The following is a 22,825-nucleotide window of genomic DNA, read 5'->3' as shown; positions in this document are numbered from 1 at the left end:
TTACATTAAGTCATGAAACCATTTTTATAGGCTTTAGAACTCATAATTTGATACTTAATTTCATCTAATAGGTATCTAGAAATCTAAATTGTAAAGTTAAAACCTGTGACATTGGGCATGTCACTCAACTTCTGTGAGCCTTGGTTTCTTCACTGTTAAATGAAATTATCATCACCAAATATATACAGCTACTATAAGGAAAGTAGGTGATACACGCTATCATGTATGTCTGTGTGTATGTATGAAAGCACCTAAAAAAAAGTTATGATACAGTATTTATGAAAAAGAAAGCAGAAATATACATGAGAAAAAAATACATGAATTACTATAATCTCTTAGATTCTTAATGAAGTATTATACTCATTCATATAACATTTATTGAGTGCCTACTGAACAAGGTACTAGGGATTTAGCTCAGTGGCACAAGTGCCTGCCTGGCAAGCACAAGGTCATGAGTTCGATCCCCGGTACCAAAAATAAAAAATAAAAATAAAAGAAACAAGGTATTGTTCTAAGGCCTGGGGACACAGGAATGAGTTAAACAGAAAAAAAAAAAATTTTTTTTTAACCTTATAGAATTATCCTGCAGTAGGCCAGGTAAATAGCTCAATAGCATAGTATGTGCCTGACAAATGCAAGGTCCTGAGTTCAATTCCAAGTACCCAAAAAAAAAAAAGGAATATTCCTGCAGTAGAAGAAAAATGACCAAAAGTACTCCAAAAAAGTATAACAATTAATAACTTAAATTATTAAAAAAAAACACTGAAAAGAACTCAAAAGCTAAAACTAGTGAAAACTGTGAATATGCTACAGCAATTGTATCAATGTCAAAAACAAGTAATCACAAGTAGATGAAAACATTCACAAGATGAAGAAAGTAAAGTTATAAGAATTTACTTTGAGGGAACATTAGTTATTCAGTTTTACTTTATTAACAGACTAAAATAACTGTAAACTTAAAGCAAATCTACAAGTATTCTTTGACCATCAATCTCTCTTAGTATCAAGCTGTTTAATGGGGAAAATATCATGTAAAACTTGGCCCCTGTGCTCATGGAACTTATATTCAGTTTGAGAGACAGGCAAAATATATTAAGCACAGTAAAACAATAAAAAGAACAATACAAAACTACTAAATATTTCATTCATAAGATTTTATATATACAATTTAGTTTTTTAATCCCACTTTGAGAAAACTGTAGTCACATGACTAAATTAAAATTCTATTATATTCATATCTTAATCAAATTTTTACATTCTTAAATCTTCAAATATTTCACAAGTTCTAATAGAGCACATGTAACATTACATTTTTATTTTAAAGTATTCTACATTTATCCTAGATTATTGTCAATTATTTTAAAATGTTTGTAATTTAAATAGTAAGTTTTTATAACAAAGTATCATAGATTAATTTGCACTTCATTTCTATTATTATTTCCACTTCTTAAATTAACATAGCCCAAGATCAAAGAATAGAAAATGTGACACTCAACTACACCCAGAAAACCTAACAAAGTGGATAAATTAGGTTTCATAATAAAAGCCCATGGCAGCCATATTAAAGGAAATACAACAAATCACAAAGATCAATCTAATTAATTTGAGATAAAAAACACAGGTAAGCTTGATTGTTAATTATTTACTTACTTTAGAGGTAGTTTTATGGTCCAGGTTTATTCCAAAGGTATTTTGGATCCAATCTTTAAAAGTTGGTAAAGCTACACCACTAAGAGGGTATCTAGGGTATAAAAAAGATAAAAATATTAGAACAAAGTATTTTCATTTGAATTTGAAAATCAGATTCTGCTTCCATAATGACCAAAAAGCTCCTACTGAAGCTATCTTCTCGGATATGACTATAAAATCTGCACAAAAATAAGACAAAGTCTGCTATCTAAAGACAGTATAAAATCTGTATTTCTTTAAATTCTTTTTGAACTGTTTTGTTCTGTTTTGATATGTTTAATCTTACCCTCTTTAAGATAAAAAACAAGTGTGTAGGACTGATAACCATATTACTAAGTTTTTGTTGGATCACTGAGCAGAACTGTTGGCAGTGTCACTATTTGAATGTCACTTTACATATTTTAATTTTGTAACCTGAACAACTATTTCTAAGATGTAACATATTTCTAATATGTAACTTATCAACTGGTGATTTCTTACTGTTTATTTTTCTGTAATTCTGTATTATTTCTACACTTTTTTTCCTCCATTTTTTTATTTCTTTCTCTTTAAATAAAGACAGTATAGAGAGATCAAAAGCAGGCAAAAATACTATTTTTAGAAAAAGTGCTACTTTTAGAAAAAGAAAAAAGCATTATGTGAGTTTCCTAGCTTTCTTTTTGTTTTTTAAATAGCTGTTAGCCTGAGAGAAAGTAATAAAAATGCTGAAAATCAAGTTTCCCTGGCTTGAAAAATTAGGGAAGTGTTTCTTTTTACTGGTGAATTGATGCCATCTACATTAATGGTCATGACCAGCACACACTGGGCTCACCTCTGCCATGCTATTTTCCTGCTGTTGGCTGCCTACCTTTCCCCTCCAGTCCACTGTCTGCCCCATTCGGTGATCCCCTCTGCTGCTGTTCCTGGAACCATGGTCTTCTTTTCTCTCTCTCTAGAAAGTCCTTTAGTATTCTTTGTAGGGTTGGTTTGGTGATCATGAATTCCTTCAGTTCTTTGTCATGGAGGTATCTTGTTTCTCCATTAATTTTGAAAGAGTTTTGCAAAGTACATCAATCTGTGTTGGAAGTTGTTTTCCTTCAGGACTTGAAATATTTCACTTCAAGCTCTTCTTGACTTGATGGTTTGTGTTGAGAATTCCGTCATGATTCTGATGAGTTTTCCTTTATAGGTCATGTTTCTTTTCTCTAACAGCTTTTAATATTCTGCTCTTGTGTTGAATTTCCGGGATCTGGATTATTATATGTCTAGGTGTAGATTTACTTTGGTTATGGCCAGCTGGAGTGCTATATGCCTCACTTATCTGAATGTCACTTCCTTTTCCCATGCTTGGGAAGTTTTCTGATATTATTTCTGTAAACAGACTTCATACCATTTGTGCTGACCCCTCCCTGCTTTTTCTATTTCACACCTATTATTCTTCTATTTTCATGCACACCTATGGATTCTTATGTTTCTTTGGGTTGTCTTGCAAGCTACTGGTTGTTACTTCCTGGTTCCTTGTTATTTTTAAGAGATCTTGTCTTCTGTGATCACAAGCTGTAAACCTGTCTTCAAGGTTTGAAAGTCTATCTTCAGTTTCTTTCAAGCGGTTTTGCAGCTTTCAATGGGAGTTTTTAATTTCCTGGATATCTCTTTGAATGTTTCATGTATTCTAAATCTTTTTTATATTGTTCATTCAAGGTTTCCCTCATTTTCCTATGCTCCTCTATATTTTTATCTATGTCTTCTTTAGAGTTGCTTAGTAATTTTTATTATGTTTTTCATTTCGTCTTTTACCTGAAATACTGTTTTTGTTCTAATTTTTTTTATACTCTCATGAAGTTGTTTCTTTACTTCAGTTGGCATTACTTTAGAAATTTCAGGTGTGCAACTTTCCATCTCTTCCGTGTTTATATCTCCTGGACCAGCTCCGCTTGGGTTGGAGGCCAGGGTTTGTCTTTTGCTTCTTCATCTTGACACATTCCTGGGTTCTTCCCGACAACTGGGTGTTGGGGTCCCAGGCACTTCTCGCATTGGCTACAATTTCTCTGAAGCAAGACTTTTGGTTCTTCTAGCCAGTACTGGCAACAGGTATCTGATAGTGGCCACTGAATGTGCTGGTGTAAGGTTGTCTGCTGCTTTTCCCAGCTGGTGTTGGCTAACCAATGGCTGGTGGTGTGCATAGGGTCAGGGCTGGCCACCACCTCCTACCTGGTTACCAGCAGGGATCTTCCATGATGGCTGCAGGTGTGTGCACAGGGGCGGGGCGAGCTGTGGCCTCTAGATTGTGCTGGCTATGGCAAGGAACCTCGGCCATGGCTGGTGGAATGTGCAGTCTAAGCAATTTCCACAGGACAGCTCGTGGCTAGGAGCTGCTGGAGGGAGCTGGCAGTTTATCTGGCCCGACTCCAAAATGGCCAATCACTCTCTCCTGCGGGAGATTGAGCCCTCTGCACTCACCAGCAGCCAGTGTAGTTCTCTGCGTCCGCTGCCCCCCTCTACCACTGCGTCTCTTTGCAGAGGCCTCTGGTGTCACCAGCCATCACCATCACCATGACATGGGTCCCCAGGTTCCAACAGTTCCTCTCGTGCAGTGGGTCTAGCTCCAGGCAAAGGTACTGCCAGCTACTGCGTTCTTCATTTAAATTTATCTCTCTCTGTGGGCTTCAATTCTCAACTTAAGATTTTCCTGGTCAGGGGACCCACGTCCTTCTTTCTTGTCTTCCCCACCATGCTATATTCCAGTGTCTGGACTGTGTCTCTCAGACAGATTGTTTACTCTGCTGCTGACTGTTGTGCCATCTTCCTGGATCCTCTGCTGGTTTTGGTCATTTTTCTATAGGTAATTCTTATTTTCTTATTGATTTATCAGAACCATTTATGTATTATAAAATCAGAGATTGAACATTCTTCTTACTCTGTGATTTACTTTTTTTATTTTCTTATAGGTATCTTTAATGAAAAGAAATCTGACACTTTAATGTTAATTCATTTTATTCTTTTACTAGCTAATACTTTTTGTTCTCTGCTTTCACCTACCTCAAACTCAGAAAGAATTCTATGCTAGAAGTTTTATACTGGGCTGGGGATTTAGCTCAGCGGCATAAGCGCCTGCCTTGCAAGCAGGCAGTCGTGAGTTTGATCCCTGGTACCGATTAAAAAAGAAAAAAAAAAAAGGAGTTTTATACTGTTAGCTTAGGTCTATAGTCCACGGAGTTAATGTGTGCATATAGTATGAAATAAAGTCAAATAATAACTTTTTTCAAGAAGCAGTTCATTTTGTTGTATGTGTTTTAAGTGGAGAAAGGAGGAGACACTCCACAAGTCGCTACCCGTTTCAGTTCAAAGAACAATTCGGGTGTGCTAAGGACGTAGCACAGATAGACCAATTGCCTAACATACATGAGGCCAGGATTCAATCCCTATGACTTCCAAAAAGAAAGTCTGCAAATGTTTCTAATAAAAATCAAAGAAATCTACTAATCTACTCATCATATCCAGGAAACAAACTAGATTTATAACAAGTAATGAATTCAATTCAGTTTTATTATCCTGTCTGTAACAATGTAGTAATAGTGCTTCTAGAAACACCAAAAAGCAATCTGAATACTATTGTTTTAGTTATTAAATTGTTTATATATTAGATATTTAATGTTAGAGCAGTAAATTCCATGTCTGTATTTGGGGAAATATGATTCTTAAAGGGAAACAAAAACTATCTGCCATTAAAGTGAAAATGCCAGCTACTGTTCACCCTTCCTGGTCTCCCTTGCAGGCTCTTAGAAGCAGAATCATTCAAATTCTTCCTGTTTCTCACTGATTCTGACTGGAGTCAAGTTGCACGAAAGAAAGAAGGAAGCCTTCTAAGGAATCCATTCTGGTAAAAGTAGCAGAGGAAATGATCTTCTAATGTCTAAAATCAATAGATAAATTCTCTGGTTCTATTATTGCATGGATAAAAATTTCTATCAGGACCATCAAATCCTCTGTTCTGAGTTTATACTCTCCAAACAATATATGAAATGTAAATTTTGTCTCTGATAATAAGGACTGTCCTGAAATAGGTACAATCTAATATAAATGAATACACTGGGACTCTAATGTATAAAATCCTTCTCAGAAATGTGGCCCACATGTAAGTGTGGCCCATGTGCTCATTCTCAACAGCCTGATAAATCAAATGCCAGAACATCTAAAGTAAGAACTAGATTCTGAAAATGTTGAACCCATTAAAGTACAGCTATCTGCAATATTTTCTGTAACTAAACACTCACTGCAATATACTTCCACTATAAACCAACAGATTACCGAGAGTACTCTAGAGAGGATTACAGGTATCTTATGCTGTCAATGATACTGTGATAAATCAAATACAAGTGACTACCTGTTCCCTTTCATAGAAATCCTGTACCTTCAAGATCCTATCAAAGAGAAATGAAGAACTGCTCATAAAGAAAGACAGCTTGTTTTCTAAGTTCAGATTTATCTTTTCTCCAGAAAATCCATGCTTTACATAGGTAAGTGTCTAATGTTTTGCACATTATACTATTTAAAATATAAAAGACAAGATTCAGACCACTGGTAAATTTAAATTTAGCCAGAGATCTCTTGCTTCTACCTGAGTTACAAAGTTTCTCAACTAGGCCTCTATCTGCATCTTACCCAGGTAAATTTAAGGATGGAAAAGAGAACACACATGGTATCTATTTTTCCTACTAAAAATAAATGTCAAGATGTATCTTCATATATTCATTGAAATTAGTTTCTAATTTACTCCTGATGTTTCATTTCAGGTACAAAAATAATACATACATGCAAGTCAGGAAAATGGAACAGTTATATTGCAAATAAATGGAAACAACTTCTCAAAAAAAAATCTCCCTACTAACATTTTAACATAGGTACAAGCCAGGCATGGTGGCATACTCCTGTAATCCCAGCACTCAGGAGGCTAAGGCAGAAGGATCACTGCAAGTTCGAGACCAACCTGAGCTACAAAGCAGGCCCAGGGCCAGCCTAAACTGCAGAGCAAGATCCTATCTCAAAAAAAGAAAAAAAAAAAAAAAAAAAAAAAAAAAAAAAAAAACATGTTACATACCATACAACTTTTTAAAAAGGTACTAAATCAAAGTATAATAATAAAATGCTCATAATTCATCAGATCAAATTTTTCACTTAGTCTCAATTCTAAATTTTAGAGCCAGTGTACAAGCATCACATATTTACACTCATTGCCCTTTCAAGTCACACAGCCTTTACAATTTTATCAACATATTACCAAAAACATTGCAGAAATGTGAAAACTATCAAAAGACATCTTTTTTCATCATTTCTTCCCTAATATGTCTCAGAAACTAATTTTTAAAATTTATATTCAAACAGACTTAATCCATACTCAGATGTAAATTACCTGACTCAAACATAAAGCTACAGGCCAGGGTTTTAGCTCAGTGGCACAAGCACTTGCCTGGCAAGTGCAAGGTCGTGAGTTTGATCCCTAGTACTGCCAAAAAAAAAACATAAAGCTACTTTCAGATGTGCAGATTGAGTAGTGAGGTGGCTGTAGATCATGCTTATATCCTGATTCAAATAAACTACAAAAGCATTTGTAAAAGAAATTAGCAGAATGTGAAAGCAGTTTGAAGTTGGAAATTACAAAATGTTCATTATTTTGGAAGTGTGACAATGATATTATATGATTGGTTGTATGAGGTCCTTATTTTTTTAAAACATATATATAATTATAAGGATTGTGACAGTGCCAGAATTTTAAATACTAATGAAAAAAAAGGAATGACAGAAAAATACTGATAATTTTTGAATGGAGTCGTATCATTCTCATTATTCTATTTTTATGTTTAAAATTTTTTATAGAAAAAGAAAAGAATAAAAGTAATAAAACAAACCAGGGTTACCTTTTCCCAGTCAACTCCAGTTGGCCCTTCTTATTTAAGAAGAACTTGGAATCATTATATCCCCAACCATTCCACTTCATGAGTTCTTGCCTAATGAGAAGAAAATATATAAATAAGACCTATGCTAAAGATTCCAAAACAAAAGCACACGTTATTAAATATTAACTTTCACAATTTAAAAAACTTTATGCCCAGTAATATAATAACACTTGAATGAAATGAACACATACTAAAATATCTAAATACTATTATTTCTAACTAAAGGATCATTCAGATAAACCACACACATCTACAACCAACAGACTTAATACACTCAAAAGGAAAGAAAAAGATGAAAAAGGTAGATGATATTCTTAAGAGTTCCAATGTTTCATTTTGTACATATTACTAAGTTTAAATTTCAGGAAAATCCCCCTAAAATTTTACAATTAAAACTAAGAATTTGCTTGAACAGGAAACAAATTTTATATATGTTAACAAAAAAAAATCACAGTTGTTAATCTTTTTGTTATAATGACAGCAAATTTATAAGGTAGGTTCGCCAGTAGTAAAAACATTTAACAAAATGGTTAAAAATCTCAGTGATGGGTTTATGAACATTCCAAATCCTCCAACCTCCAAATAACTACCAATCTCTACTTTTATCCATGTAGCATAACAGTTAATGACTAATCCAATTTTCAGTATTTCAAAATATACTGTTTTTAATTGGTTCTAAAGCACCAATCCTTCATACTATTAAAAATCATCTTCATCAAAATCAGTAACTCAGTCATTCAATTTTGCATATCTCAGGAACAGAAAGATCTGCACTTGTGCAAAACATGGTGAGCAACCACACTGAAGTATGGTATCAGTCTTCACTACATTTTCACACCACACCCTAGTGTGATCTTGTCTACTGAAAGAAACTGGCGATAAATTTTCTCACTACAAATTCAGCTATGCGGTTTGTGATGAAAATAATTTGATGAAAACTGTTCTCTAGGGTTGGAGATTTGGCTCAGTGGTACAAGCACCTGCCTGACAAGAGTGAGGTCATGAGTTCAATTCTCAGTACAAAAAAAGAAAGAAAGAAAAAAAGAAAATTGTTCTCTATCCATAAAGTCATTCAGCGCATTAAAACCTAAAAGCAGCAGGTACAATGCTATATGCCATCATACCTGGCTAGATATCTGAACTCTTAAAAAAAAAAAAAAAAAAAAAAAACTTCAAAATGAACAAGGATGCACTCACTAGAAAGTGTTCTTCCAATTTTCATAATCCTCAAGGAAGGAAATAATAATTGACAACCAAATTTATTACAATCACAATTCTTGTTCCAAGGCTTTTCAAACAAGTGGAACATGAACATAAAACTGAAGCAGATACAAGTAATTAAATATGTATTAAAAATCTTGATCTACATATAAAATGGAGACAGAAACTAGGGTTTCTTAAAAATTAGAATCCCAAACATACAGTCCTCATATAAAAACTGTTCAAAATATTTCAAGAATAACAATCCAGACATTAGATTGTGGATGATTCAGTTATGAACTGAACATTCCTACTGCATAGCAGAGGGAGGTTTTGAAAGAAAACTTTTAGAAAAATCTCATAACTAATGTCATCATCAACACATTCATCTTCGTAGACAGACAGTGTGCGTGTATGTTCCTGGGAAGTGAATTCAGGACCTTTGCACCGAGGTACACACTTAGCCCTTTTTGGTTTTATTTTTTTACTTTGAAACAGGGCCTTGCTAAGTTGCTAAAATGTGATCTTCCTGCCTCAACCTCCCAGAGTGCCAGGACTACAGGAGTATTCTATCACAGCCACTAAGATTACACTTCTAAAAAGATTAGGTTTTCTTCTACTTTGCTTTTTTTATGACTGAATAAATGCTCTTCACATTTCTGAAACATAATTTACTAATTTATTACATTTCCATAATGACCTACATTAGGTTAATCTACATTTTAATAAACTGACATCTTTACTTAATGTTTTTAATACATTCACAGACTTTTACATGTGAATGCATTTTATTATTTAGTGAATTTAAACATGCATCATGAGGTGCATTTTGCTTTAGTATCACAACAAAGCACTAGGAAATCATTTCAGTAGATATTAAATTTGGCATGTATACATAGCTTACCAATCAATACTATTTTCCTTAAAATTATCCCTAGAATTTGAAAACTGTATTCCTAGATGGCTCCAAAGCAAGAAGTTAAACCCGGACACAAGAGCTCACTCTTAGAACTCCATGAGGAAACGAATCAAGATGAGTAGGAAATATCTGCTGCTACACACTATGAAATGAGATTTCACAGCAAAGACTTTAAACTTTTGACTTTAAATTGCCAAGTTGAGTAATATTAGAAAGAATTTCTAACTGTGCAAGTGTAGGCCAATGCACCTTTTCCTCTTTTTTACTCCACTGAGAAAGTTCTTCCTTATTGCCACACTTTGGATCTGGAAATTCCCGACAGGCTGTGGTGTGAGCAAGAGGGGTGTGTGTGTGTGTGTGTGTGTGTGTGTGTGTGGTCTCAGGCCACTGGGGATAAGCCCTGGAATGGGAATTGTGGGACCCTGGTCTCTACGTTTCTCTTTGTCCCAGTCACGAGGTGAGTGGCTCAGGCCACAATACACTCTGCCACAATGTACAGACTCATCACAGGTCCAAAGCAGTAGGGGCAGTCAGCCATAGACTGCAACTTCCAAAGCCAGAGGCTAATTTACCTCTCATGTATTTATTAAAGTACCAAACGCTGACCAACACACATATGATACAGGCCCTATCACATCTATACCAACTTCAGGAGTCATTGTAGAGGCGGAAAGGGAGGTGGAATCTGAAACGTATTTGGGTCCAACGCAGTGCTACAAAATGGTTTACAGATATATATTAAAATGTAAATTCCCCAAAACCAATTTTCTGATGTTGTCAAGTATCTCAGGCATTATTAAATGAAAGTATATACAGTTCCTAGGCTTCTGACTTTAAAATCTTATACACATGTATCTCTTCAAATTACTTACACTGTCATACTTAAACATAATCATATGATTACATTAAATTTTAAAATAACTTCCTATATAGAATAGTATAATGATTACACTAACATCTTAAGGGAGGGGTGTTGGGGATCAACCCCAGGCTCTCACACATACTAGGCAAGCATTCTACCCAGTCCCTGGCATTAACATTTTAAAAGTGGAGTAAAACTTTATTCATCTTAGGATTCAAAATCTGAAAAGCTCCTTCCCACCCAGTTCAACTGCTTCTTCTTCATTAAAGAAACTGCTCTGGGAAGAACCATGGTTGCATGAGGAAAGTAGCTCTGAGCTTCTAGGGCTGACTTCCAATGTCTGAGACTGTCTGAAACTCCCACTAAGTCATCACCCCAGATAACCAAAATAACCTATGAGACCTTTTTCACTACATCAGTATTCTTCAAAACACCATTACATGTTATTATTGTCGTCACTGTGCACCTGACCTGAAAAAAAAGATTTGTAAATGAAGCAATATGGCCATATCAATACACTAGGTGCTCCATATCTTCCTACAGTATAATAAATTCTGCCATTCAAAATAATCCTAAAGCACTGAAAACACTGAAATAATAAAGAATGATCAAAGAATCCCCAACTATAATTAAGATTCAATCATCTCTCTGTCATTCCAATTCTTGGAGCTAACCGCATCAAATTTAATGTCTTCAAAACACAACATTTTTCCTACTGCAAAACAAAGATAAGTTGGCTTGACTTTATGCATAAAAAAGTAAAACAAGTCATTTCATACATTTACACATCTGATCACGGTACCAAATGGTGCAAAACAGTGAATCAGCTTGCATAACAAAAGAAAATGGAGACAAAAAATATCATCACACAGACACAAGGTGGCAGTATTCTCCCATGATATTTGTGGTGTGCTTCTTTATATTTTTTCTATTTCCCAAAGCTATCTGCATAGTCTTTAAGTCAAATACTTAGATTTAACCTCACTATTACTAAGACCATTAAAATTCCTTCCTTTAGTCTTCCAATAGACTTCACTTTTTAAGTCTGTTCTCATACAGATTACTACTCTTCTACTAGTACTAAACTGCAAGCATCTGGGTATAAATGCTGTCTTTATTATCACTATTTCCAATCACAGTGTTTGTCACTACAAAACAGGAAAAAAAATGATTTGGCCTGTTTCATGTTTGGTTAACAAAAAAAAAAGTTCAATTAGAGAACTTTTCTCAAAATAAGTTGTCAATAAAAATTCTATTTTAAAGAACCTTTGCTTAGTTCAGATAACAATTAAATTTTTGCCAGTTTAAAAACATATTTAAAAGATTATATGATCTAAGGTTTTGAAAAGTAGAAACAAATATGAAACATAAACCTCAGTGCTAGATTTCTAGCTAGTCAACCTCAGTATCAAGTAAGTTCAAATCAATCACATAGATGGTTTAATATGCAGTTTAAAAAATTCTTAAAACTATTTATGCCAATTAAAATCAGTCATAATTTTTTTATTTCAAAACTAGGATAACTTAAAAGAAATCATGAAAGTGAAGAAATAAAAAGTGGTAAGACACCAACAGATTTTATCAATAAAACATACGTTCTTGAGAAATTGTTACCAAAAAAAATCCTATAAATCCAATACTATTTTTACTAGATTCTTCATTTTAAAAAATATTTTAAGCTAAGTTTTTATTAAAAAAATAAACATATAAAGCCCCAACTGGAAGGGCATGCTTTGCAATTTTTTTATTCTAACTTTAATGTAAAATGCAGACACTTTTTTAAATAGTAAAGATCATATGTCTAGCCTACAAGTATTACAAATTTCTAAAAGTTAAACAAATTTCTAAAACTTAAACTTACAGTGTATACTACAATGCCTCAATCTGAGGGTGCAATTAATTCCTTTCCAATTAGGTAAATTAATTTAAAAAGCTTGTTACAAGTACAGTGATTTATGTATCCTTTTAGGGGGGAAAAAATCTCACCAAAAAAAATTTTTAGAAAATGAATCTGCTATACATCTTATAGCTCCAAGACTGCTACGTCTGACTTAGAAAATTAATTGAATACTGTCAGGTTTTGATATTATAACAACTATCAACACCTAAATAATATAACATTTCCTCTTGACTAATATAAAACTCATCAAGCTACTTTCATCTGATTATACTTTTATTTCTTACAAAAAGAAATAGGCCAACTGAAATGACTATGAGGTAAAACAATTTTATCTTTCATCATGAATTAGTCTACTATCTTGTTAGTTAACTTTGGTTACTGATGAGGGTAGTTAGCACAAATCAATTACCTAAATATGACTGGTATTATGGCTTGTATCTAGGTGTCCTCCCAAAAGCCTCATGCGCTCATAGGTGGGACTTTTGGGAGGAGGCTTGGACTTAGGATATGTAAATATGGATAAGGGTGTGTGATAACTAAATTAGTCCACTGGTTTAGCACAGTTCTGTGTGTGGATAACGGGAAGGCCCACGTGGCACATGGCACATCCAAAGTTTGGAGCATGAACAGGATAAAAGAAAACAAAGGTTTGCACTGGCTGCTCTATGTCTACCCTGCCATGGACTGTTTTGCCTCTATCATACCCCTCTGCCACACACACTGCCTTGCCTTGAATAACCCAACTATGGACTGAAGCTGCTACAAACTTTTGAGTTAACAGTAAACCTTTCCTTTTTTAAGTTATAGGTGTCAGGTATTTTGTCCCAGCATGGAGAAATTACTGGCTAGAAGACTGACAAGGTCAAGTTTCCAGACAGGATTCCTACCCTCTGAACAATAAGTCTTTTCCTTACAAAACTTGTGGAGTATAATCCTACTCTTTGAACTTTGACAATTGCAAACTGATTGAGTGAAACTCTGTACTCAATCTAGAATAGTGCAGAACATTAAAAGAGAGGAGATAACTAGGTAAGAAAAGAGTTTATGTGGAGGCACGGAGGGAGCCACCACAAAGGCGGCTTTGAAGGCTCTCTGCAGACAAAGGGCAGGTTCTGCCTGATATAGGCTCTGGGGACTGATGTGAGCTGATTTATTTTGTGACAGTACAGGGGATTACACACCTGAGCTTTGGTACAGACTTTTGGGAGAAGGAGTTACGCATTATCTGGGCACAGTTTTGAACCGGTGCCATGACGACTGTGCTGTCTCTCAGAAGGTGGAATCTAACACAACCTTCTCTCAATACTTGCACTGTTTCAGCTATGACCACCATAAAAACTTAGTTTGTTTCTTTTGTTTGTTTTCGTTTTGGTATCAGTAATTGCATGCAGGACCTCATGCTTGCCAGCAAAACTTAATCTTTAATATAACAAATTATTACTCAATTTTCCAGCTTGAGCTATATATGAATTCAAGCCAGTATGAGCTATGTAGTAAGATTCTGACTCAAAAAAAAAAATTAATCAATTTTCTAATTTTTGGCAGTATGTCAGTACAAAGGGATTAAATATGAGATTTAACAATAGAGAAAGATGTTACTATAAACAAGAAAAAGAACAATCCTATACTAATCTTTCATAGATAATGCCCATTTTATGACCCACCAATACAACTCCTAGACAAAAATTACAAAAAATTCCACACACTGCTCAAGAGAACGCCTATGATATGGACCTAGCACCGTTTTTAAGAGTAGCTGGAGACAACACTAAAGAAATGCACAAAGTGAAAAGCGCATTCTTTGAAATATTATGTAGTGCTCAGAAGCACTGAGATAGATCATATACAGAAACACAGACTTTGTATAGTGAATACAAGGAAAAAATAAGCAAATATACACACTAAATAATACTGCACATTTTGTGAAACACATATACAAGAATATTCATGAGTACTCGTGGGAGGGACAGATGGAATTAGGAATCAGAGATTGAGGAAAATAAAAATAAAAAGAGACCCCACACAAGCTCATGAACTAAAAAGCATAGTTAACTACTCTCCAAATCTAACACAGATATGCTGCTCAGCCCTGGGATGTTAGTGCAGTTTCTGTGTTATGTGAAAACAATTCTTTCTTTCATTTATATGCAAGAATTCCGTAAGAGTTTGTTATAAAATCCACTGTTAGGTTTCTTAGCAACTGCTACAAAGTTTTTTTAAATGACAAATCTATTACAATAGAATCAGCTTCAAACATACAACAAATCAAATACACTGAACTACCTACAGTTAATTTTTTATAATTTGCAAAAAACTTGTATTTTACAAATCTTTTTAAAACTTCAAGGATCAAATATTGTATCTTAAAGGTCCAACTCCTATTACATTTGTTATACATACGTAATTGAAAGAAAGGAATGCACAGGCTTGGAGGGAAACCTTGTTGACTGAGGGACAGGAAAAGAGGGTCGAAGAATGGAAGCCTGGGGCAGGCAAAACAAGGCCAGCCTTACACACTGGCAGAACAATCTAGCAGTCACTGCTCACTCGAGGTTCTTGGAATACCCCAAACAGTAATCAAAACAGGTAAATTAGAAACTGAGGTTTAAATGGCACAGACTTCCTGTAGCAAACAGGGGCAAGTGGATATGAACTGTCTGCTCCACTCACCTCCTTGCTACTTTCTTAACAGGCCACATGTGCATTCACCTTTGGGTATTTTTACACACGCTTCCTCTGCCTAGAACACACCTTCACCTAGGTATCTATACCACTTAACTCTGTCAGCTTCAAATATTTGCTATAGTGTCACATTCTTAGTAGTATCCTATTTAAAAACTGAACACTAACACCCTCCTTTGTTATTCTTTACTTATCATTTCCATAGTATTCATCACCTTCCAATACAGTAATTCACTTATATATTTTGTTATCTATTGCATCTACTAGATTGCAAGCTCAATAAAAGCAGACAACACAAATGACCAATAAATATTTGTTTAAGGCACAAAACTGGTATGATACATTGCAAGGGAAAAGTTAATAGGATCTGGTGATATCAGAATAGTATCAAAGAAAAAGCTCAATGAGATCTAGATCCAAATCTAAGCTGTAGCACTCACTACCCTTTTCTGACAAATGTCTATAAATTTCAGTTCCTGATTTGTGAAATGGGTGAGGACCAGATAATCTAAGTATATATAAGAGCAGCATGAGGATAGAATTATTAATTTGAATAAATTAATTCAAAAGAGTTCAATCTTAAAAGAAAAAGTTCAAGATTAGGGACTGATGAATGTGATTGTAGGACTAGTCTTAATTTCACTTGGGAAAGAGAGAGGACAGAAAATGAATAACGTTTCAATTGATAGTTTTACTGTCCCACATGGTATCACTAGCCACATGTGTCTACTTACACTTAATTAAAATTAAAATTCTAAATTCAGCTCCTCAGTCAAATTAGCCATACTGAAAGTGCTTAACAGCCGTATATGATTACTAGCTACCATACCACACAATGCAGAACATTTTCCTCACCACACAAAGCGCTACTAGACAGTGTCGATTTATAAAATTTGTATTGACAGCAAAACATTTGGACAGTAGAACATGTGACAAGTTAAAAACATGAAAGAACTCAAGTAAATATTATTTTAATACCCCTAAAAGTGGATTCCAGTAAAGTTCAAGCACCTTTTGAAGAAATTCAAAATCCAACCAGGTAATCAATCTGAATGAGAACTGAAAGTTACATGAATAGGATGAATAATTTCTACTACTTGATTTCAAAATGTCAGAAACATAAACACTCCCCCACTTGATGGTATCACGTTTCCTCCAGGGCAACTATAAATAGAATCTAGAGAGAGTCCCAGTAAGGAGAATGGCAAGAATCTTATCAGCATATTGGCCAAAACCTCTGATTAGCAACTTCCAACTTGCTGGCCAGACCAAATATTACACGTAATCAAACAAACTGCTTTCCAAGTTGAGTAACAAAATGCTATATACACCTCCAAATCTCTGCTAAAAAGCAAAACTCCCATGAAAGTAACTGCAGGAAGGTTGGAGGATCTAGTTCAGTGGTATCCCACGGAGTTTAATATGCTTCCCAAACACGCAGGTGTGCGCGTGTACACACACACACACACACACACACACAATAATTCCAGAAGCCAGGTACAATAGTGCACAACTGCAACTCCAGCTACTAGAGGTGGCTAAAGTGGAAGGATCTCAAGTTTAAGGCCAGCTTGTCTCAAAAATGACTAGAGATGTAGCTCAGCACTCCAAGAGTTCAACCTACAGCAGCACTAAATAAATAAGAGTTGCTGCACTTACTGGAATGAGGTTGGTCACTGTGCTTAAAAATCTAACCTCCTATGTTTATAAGAATTCTGTAGTATTTGGTGGAAACTTTTTTTTTTTTTGTACTAGGGATCAAACTCATGACTGCATTCGCAAGGCAGGCGCTTATGCCGCTAAGCTAAATCCCCAGCCACTGGAAACATTTTCTTTATTGCCTCAGATATCATAAGACTGATGCACTTAAGAAAACTGAATATATTAAATAATATTATTAGCCTCTTCCTATACAGTAATAGGTCTAAAAACACTAATTAATTTATACTTCATATTAAAATATTCAAACCAATAACAGAATGGATAAACTGCAGTACATACTCAATCAATGGAATACTACCCAGCCATTAACAACTGTATCCAACAGTAAGTAAAAATATCCAAAAATAATACTAATGGAAAGAAGAGAATATATACATATCTTATAATTCTATTAGATGATTTATATAAAGTTCAAACAGGTAAATATAAACTTATGGTGCTAGACATCACAATCATTATCAGCACAGGAGGAACCCCTGGAAGCAACATGAAGGGGGTTCCCAAGGGAATGGTAATACTATTTCTTTAAAACACTGACAAAGCACATGTATTCATTTTGCAAAAATTAAGATTTGTAAACTTAAGATTTGTATGTACATTTAATTTTTAAATAAATTATGTAGTATAATAAATAGCTCAACAGTTTATATGTATCCTCCTCCCCAAATGGTCTCAGGACCACCAAACTATATGCATTGTAGTTTGAGAAAAACTAACATTATCAAAAAGAGGGAAGGGAAAGGCAGATCATGAATAGCTGGAATAGTAGTAATACTGATACGCAGTTAAAACATGCAGTAGGTATCAAGGAAATAAGAAATAAAGCTTAAAAGCTAATTAGGACAGTTTTTCCTGGAGGACATTAACTGTGCTACCAAGAAAAGTAGGCAGCGGTGATAACAGATACTGAAGCACACACAGTACTATTCAGTTACCAGCCCTTTCCCCCAGTTGCTCCGAAAATATTCCAGCAATACTATTCTCTGGCTCCAGTCTCCAATGTAGGAAGACTTCAGCAAGAATAATATTCCTGGCCTCTCCTCAGCTCTCAAGATACTATTTCTCATGGAAGGAGTGATCTGACTAGTCAGAGTGGAGAGAAGGCACCAAGCACATGCGGTCACACCAAGCACGTAGGGTCAGTCCCTTTTCACATTAGAATCTATCACCTTCATAAAGGATATCCTCCAATGTCTCAGAAGTATGTGTCAAGCTCACTGAAGCTGGCTCTGCCCCTGTAGAGGAGCCTTCTGTGATCCAGCACTGCAGTCCACCTGATTCAGGGTAACTATCTGGTAGTCCAGATCTAAGCCATACCCTCCAAACAAAACAGCTTCAACAAGGCTGACATTTTTACTTTTGTCTGTATCCTGTATACTACCTCTCAACACCTTTGGAATTCAGATGTTGAGACAGAGACACCACATGATATTACCCTTAAAAAAGAGATCACTACTGCAAGACAATTACTACATTATGCCAAGAGGGTAAACTCTATTCAGGATCATTTCATTTAGTTTAGGGCTGATCTCATGATCAGCAGAAATTACCTTTTCAATAATAACAAAATAAAATCAAAAGAAATAATACTTGCTAAGTGTGCTATAAACTATCTCACCTGACTGCAACAGCATTCTATTTCTTTGCTGCCTAAAAACAGACCACTTCATTTGTTCCCAGACATTTCTATTAACTCACAACAAATAGGTGCCTCTACAGTAACTTCCTGATATAAAGAAGTCTATTTGGAGGTGTACTTCATCTCAAAATCCAATCTAGAAGAGAATATACCAAATAACCATAGAGTGTTCAGTGCAAAGTGCTTGCCTGAAGCCAAGCAGTAAATTAATTCTCCGTGATCTCTTCTTTTGTCTCTGATCTTGAGTTTTCCATAAGAAAACCTCCATGTACTAACACCTACTTTTCAGAGTTGCTGTGAAATAATGCACATAACCTTTAGAGCAGTTCCTGTTTTGCTCAAATTAAAAGTTCAATTACTACTACACCAAAATTCCTAGCTAGGAATTCACAGTACGATAGTTCATTCAACAGAACTGTCAAAATAGGCTCTAATTTTGTCAACTGATGTTAAGTCATAAGTCAAGTCCATTCGTGCAAATAATCTTTGCCACAGGAATACACCATACTTACAGGCTTGAGAATGCCCTCTGGGAAACATTAACAAGGGCTTAACTCAGCTTTATTCCTTCTGGAAAACATCTATCAAAGCTGTGGTAAACATTAAATGATATATATTTATGTAAATGAAGTAAAAGCAAGTAAATTCATTAGTAGTGTAAATATAATGTCCTTTTGACCTGAACCAGAAGAGTTTATAACTTCTGCAAAGTTTGCCAAAGAGCAGTTCCCACAGGTGCAAACCACAATGAGGTTGAAACCAAAGTTACAACTGGGAAAGTGGTTAGTGACATGGAGGAATAGAAGTCAACAAATGATTTTTTCTCCTTTGTTTTTCCTTCTCTTTATTCATAACATCTTAATAGCTTTTGTTTTAGTTTCTATTTTTGTTTCCGAGAGAGGTTCTTGTTATATGGTCCTGGCTGGCGCTGAATTCACTGTGTAACTGAGGGTGGCCTTGAATTCATAGCAATCCTGCCTCAGCCATCCAAGTGCTGGGATTACAGGCATGCAACACCATGCCTGCCTAATAGCTGTTTTTAAAAGCTGAAAAAATCTAAAAAGCAAGGCATAAAAATGTCACATGTAACTGACATTCATTATGATTTATAAATCTAAATGGCATCTAGAATCAAGGTTTAAAAAACTATACATGGAACATGCACTTAAAAGAAGCAAGGGGGGGTGCAAAAGCAAATTGTTGCCCTAAAACTGCTCAACAACTCAAATAATGAGAACATATTTCTGGCTAGAAGTAACTGGACCAACTCACAGGAGACCATATGACAAGTTATAGGTTTTGGTTGATTGTCTTTATTAAATGTTCACATCCCTCAGGATCCTCTCATCTATTTTCTATTTTTATGTGATCTCCAAATCCTCACATCATTTAGTGATTTAATATTGAAGTATTATTATTGTCTAATGTACTAACTTCCAAAATTCTGAAATATAACCTCCTTTTCTTCCCATTCTCACTGCCATGCTCTCAATTTAATCCTTCATTATTCATCACGAATCATTATTTCCCATGAATAATCAAGTAGATCACTCTATGTATCACCTGTTGTGCCATAAAACACCCCACCCTCTCCCTGACCAAATGATCTCTATATGTCCATCTTAACCCATCTTCTTTCCTTTTTTTTGGTACCAGGGATCGAACTCAGTACTTCGTGTGTGCCAAGCAGGCACTTACGCCACTGAGCTAAAGCCCTGGCTTCTTTCCATTCTTAACCCTGCAGCTTGAGTGACTTCTAAACTCAATCTGTTCATGTCTTGACCAGCTTAATTGTTTCAAAGAATTCACCATCACCTAAGCACTCTGCCCCATTTGTCTTCATTTATGTTCACCACCTGACATACTATGTTGTCTGTTCACTGTCTCTACCCCAATTAGTTAAGTTCATAAAGTCACAGTTTTTGTTCACTGCAATATGTTATTCGCATGAATGCACGAATGTATAAATGGACTGATGACCCTCAGGCCAAAGACTTCTACAACCTGCCACTGGCCTCTTCACTTTATTCCCACCTCCATCAACAGTGAATTGTCTAAATACAACATGCACTTTCACACTCCTTTGTTTTGCCACATGTTGTTCTGAAATACAAACTCTCCTCACCATTCAATCAACCTAACGAACTACCACCAATTTTTTAAAATTTTTAATTTTACGGCACTGGGGCTCAAAGTCAGAGCTTTATATATGCTAGGTAAGCATTCCACCATGGAACTAAATCTCCATCTCTAGCACCAATATTTTAGAACTTTTCCAGAAAACTTCCCCTGACTCCACACACAGTATAGTATATCATTCTTCCTTTTCTTTGTGCTTTGCCTGTACCTTTATCTACAGTGGCTTGGAATAAACAACTTGAACAGGTTATCTTTTTCTTAGATTGTGAATTCATTTCTCTATCTTTGGCGCTTAGTATATTACCTGTTATAAAGCAACCATTCTGTAAATGCTCACTATGTATGCATAACTATTTTTTTTTTTTTGTCTTTTTCATTTTTATCGGTACCAGGGATCGAACTCACGACCACATACTTGCAAGGCAGGCGCTTGTGCCGCTGAGCTAAATCCCCAGCCCCATAATTATTTTTAGTAAGAGGAATCAAAGCACCGAGTTTCAAAAAGTCACTACTCCAAGTTCATAACGAATCTAAGGATAATCAGTAAGATAAAACAATTGCAATCAATATCATCATTCATGAAAGAGAAGGACAAATACATACATTACCAAAATCATTCCAAAGACATAATGGTTGTAATCGCACCTTACTGGGTTGTCTTGCTCCTCTTTAGTCTTCCATATTGGCTGAGTTCTGTTGCTGCTAAACTGAGACCCAGTTAAGCAGTGAAAAGTAAAACACAGACCTAGGTTTCCCATTAATAATCAAGTAGATCACTCCCCGATGAAATTTTTGATGTTCTGTCTCATACAAGTTAGTGTTGTAATTTATGTTTAGTCAAAACAGTACTTTGATTAAACTTCAAAGTATTTGTGCAGGACTAGATTTTATCACTACCCATCTTACCATGAACCAAAGACCAGAGCTTACCACCAGCTGTGGGGCCTACTGTCATAAATGGCCTATAGTTGTGCCTTGATTCCTGATGTCTTCAACCCTTGAATTACCCATGCAGGGAACCCTGGAATGACCAGACAAAGAACCCTAAACCAGACACCTTCAGCCTAGAGAAATCTCATCTATTTCCCCAATACAAAAATTACTATTTTTTCTCCGACAAACCAAAGCCACTAAATCCAACCAAAAGGATAATGCAATCTCCTTATTTAGTTCTAATAGTATGAATCTGCATATAAATGTGCAAACACACACACATATATACAAATGAGTAGACATAAACCAACATTAAGAAAAGTGAAAAACCATAAATACAGTAACAGCTAAAATAGTATCAGTGTAGCTATGGCATGGGATGTGATCCTTGATTTTTCCATCTTCCATTAAGTAAACAAGATTCTAGAAAATGTACCTCCCAAGTCTGTTTTCCAAATAGATTGCCTATTCCCAATAGTACGCCTTAATTCAGGATCCCAGCATTCCTTTCTAGGATAACAGACTCCTAATTGGTCTCTCTTTTCAGACACAAGGATAACTGCTGTTACTATTTGTTGAGCGGTTATGTAACAAGCACTGCACTAAGAACTTGATCTTTTAACTTTGCATCTATCTATTCTGACAGCAACCCTGCAAATCAGAAATTATGATACTCATTTTTTTTAAATGAGGGGTCTGAAACTCTTGAGATAAGCTGAGTTGTCTAAAGTTAAAGTTAGAGATGAAACTGCTTAGTGGAGTTCTAATCCAGCTCTAAATATCTGGTCATTACATTACTACACTGCTCAACCTTCTTCACTTTGGTCCCACTGTGACTTTTCTGAAAGATGACAGATCTCATGTTTTGCCCTGCATAAAATATTGCAAAAACAAGCTTCACCTCTCAAGCCGTCATTCCTCATCTTTGTTACCCTCCTGCCCCAGTAAACTCACAGTCATTCCTTTACTGTCTTACTTTTTCACCTGAGAACATACTGTTTGTCCCCTCAGACATTTTTCCTCTTTGGCAGGCTACTTCCATTACAAATTTCAAGATTTACTTAGACAATTTTTATTCAAGAACTTCTTTTCCCTAACACATATCTACAACCGGGTAAATATGCTATACATGCTGCAATTACCAATTAAGTTTCTTATCACACTGTACTAACACTTTACTTAGTAGACTGTTGCTTCCTTAAAAGTA

General features: G+C 35.3%; 1 protein-coding gene across 3 annotated transcripts in view; it reads right to left on the bottom strand.

The window, feature by feature from the left end:
* The window catches only part of Agps (alkylglycerone phosphate synthase), a 150,983-nt gene that overhangs the window by 86,290 nt on the left and 41,868 nt on the right, over positions 1-22,825 (bottom strand). For all 3 annotated transcript variants that reach the window (XM_063259355.1, XM_013142442.3, XM_005007654.4), the window contains exons 2-3: positions 7,584-7,673; positions 1,651-1,741 (exon numbers count right to left, since the gene is read on the bottom strand). In XM_063259355.1, coding sequence (XP_063115425.1) covers positions 1,651-1,741; positions 7,584-7,673 — 181 coding nt within the window. The remainder of the gene's footprint in view (positions 1-1,650; positions 1,742-7,583; positions 7,674-22,825) is intronic.

This window comes from Cavia porcellus, unplaced genomic scaffold (assembly GCF_034190915.1).
Source record: "Cavia porcellus strain 051 isolate PalLab524CR breed Dunkin Hartley unplaced genomic scaffold, mCavPor4.1 scaffold_12, whole genome shotgun sequence".
Classification (NCBI taxonomy): domain Eukaryota; kingdom Metazoa; phylum Chordata; class Mammalia; order Rodentia; family Caviidae; genus Cavia; species Cavia porcellus.
The sequence above is the reverse complement of the archived record's forward strand: the minus strand, read 5'-3'. Positions and strand labels throughout refer to the sequence as shown.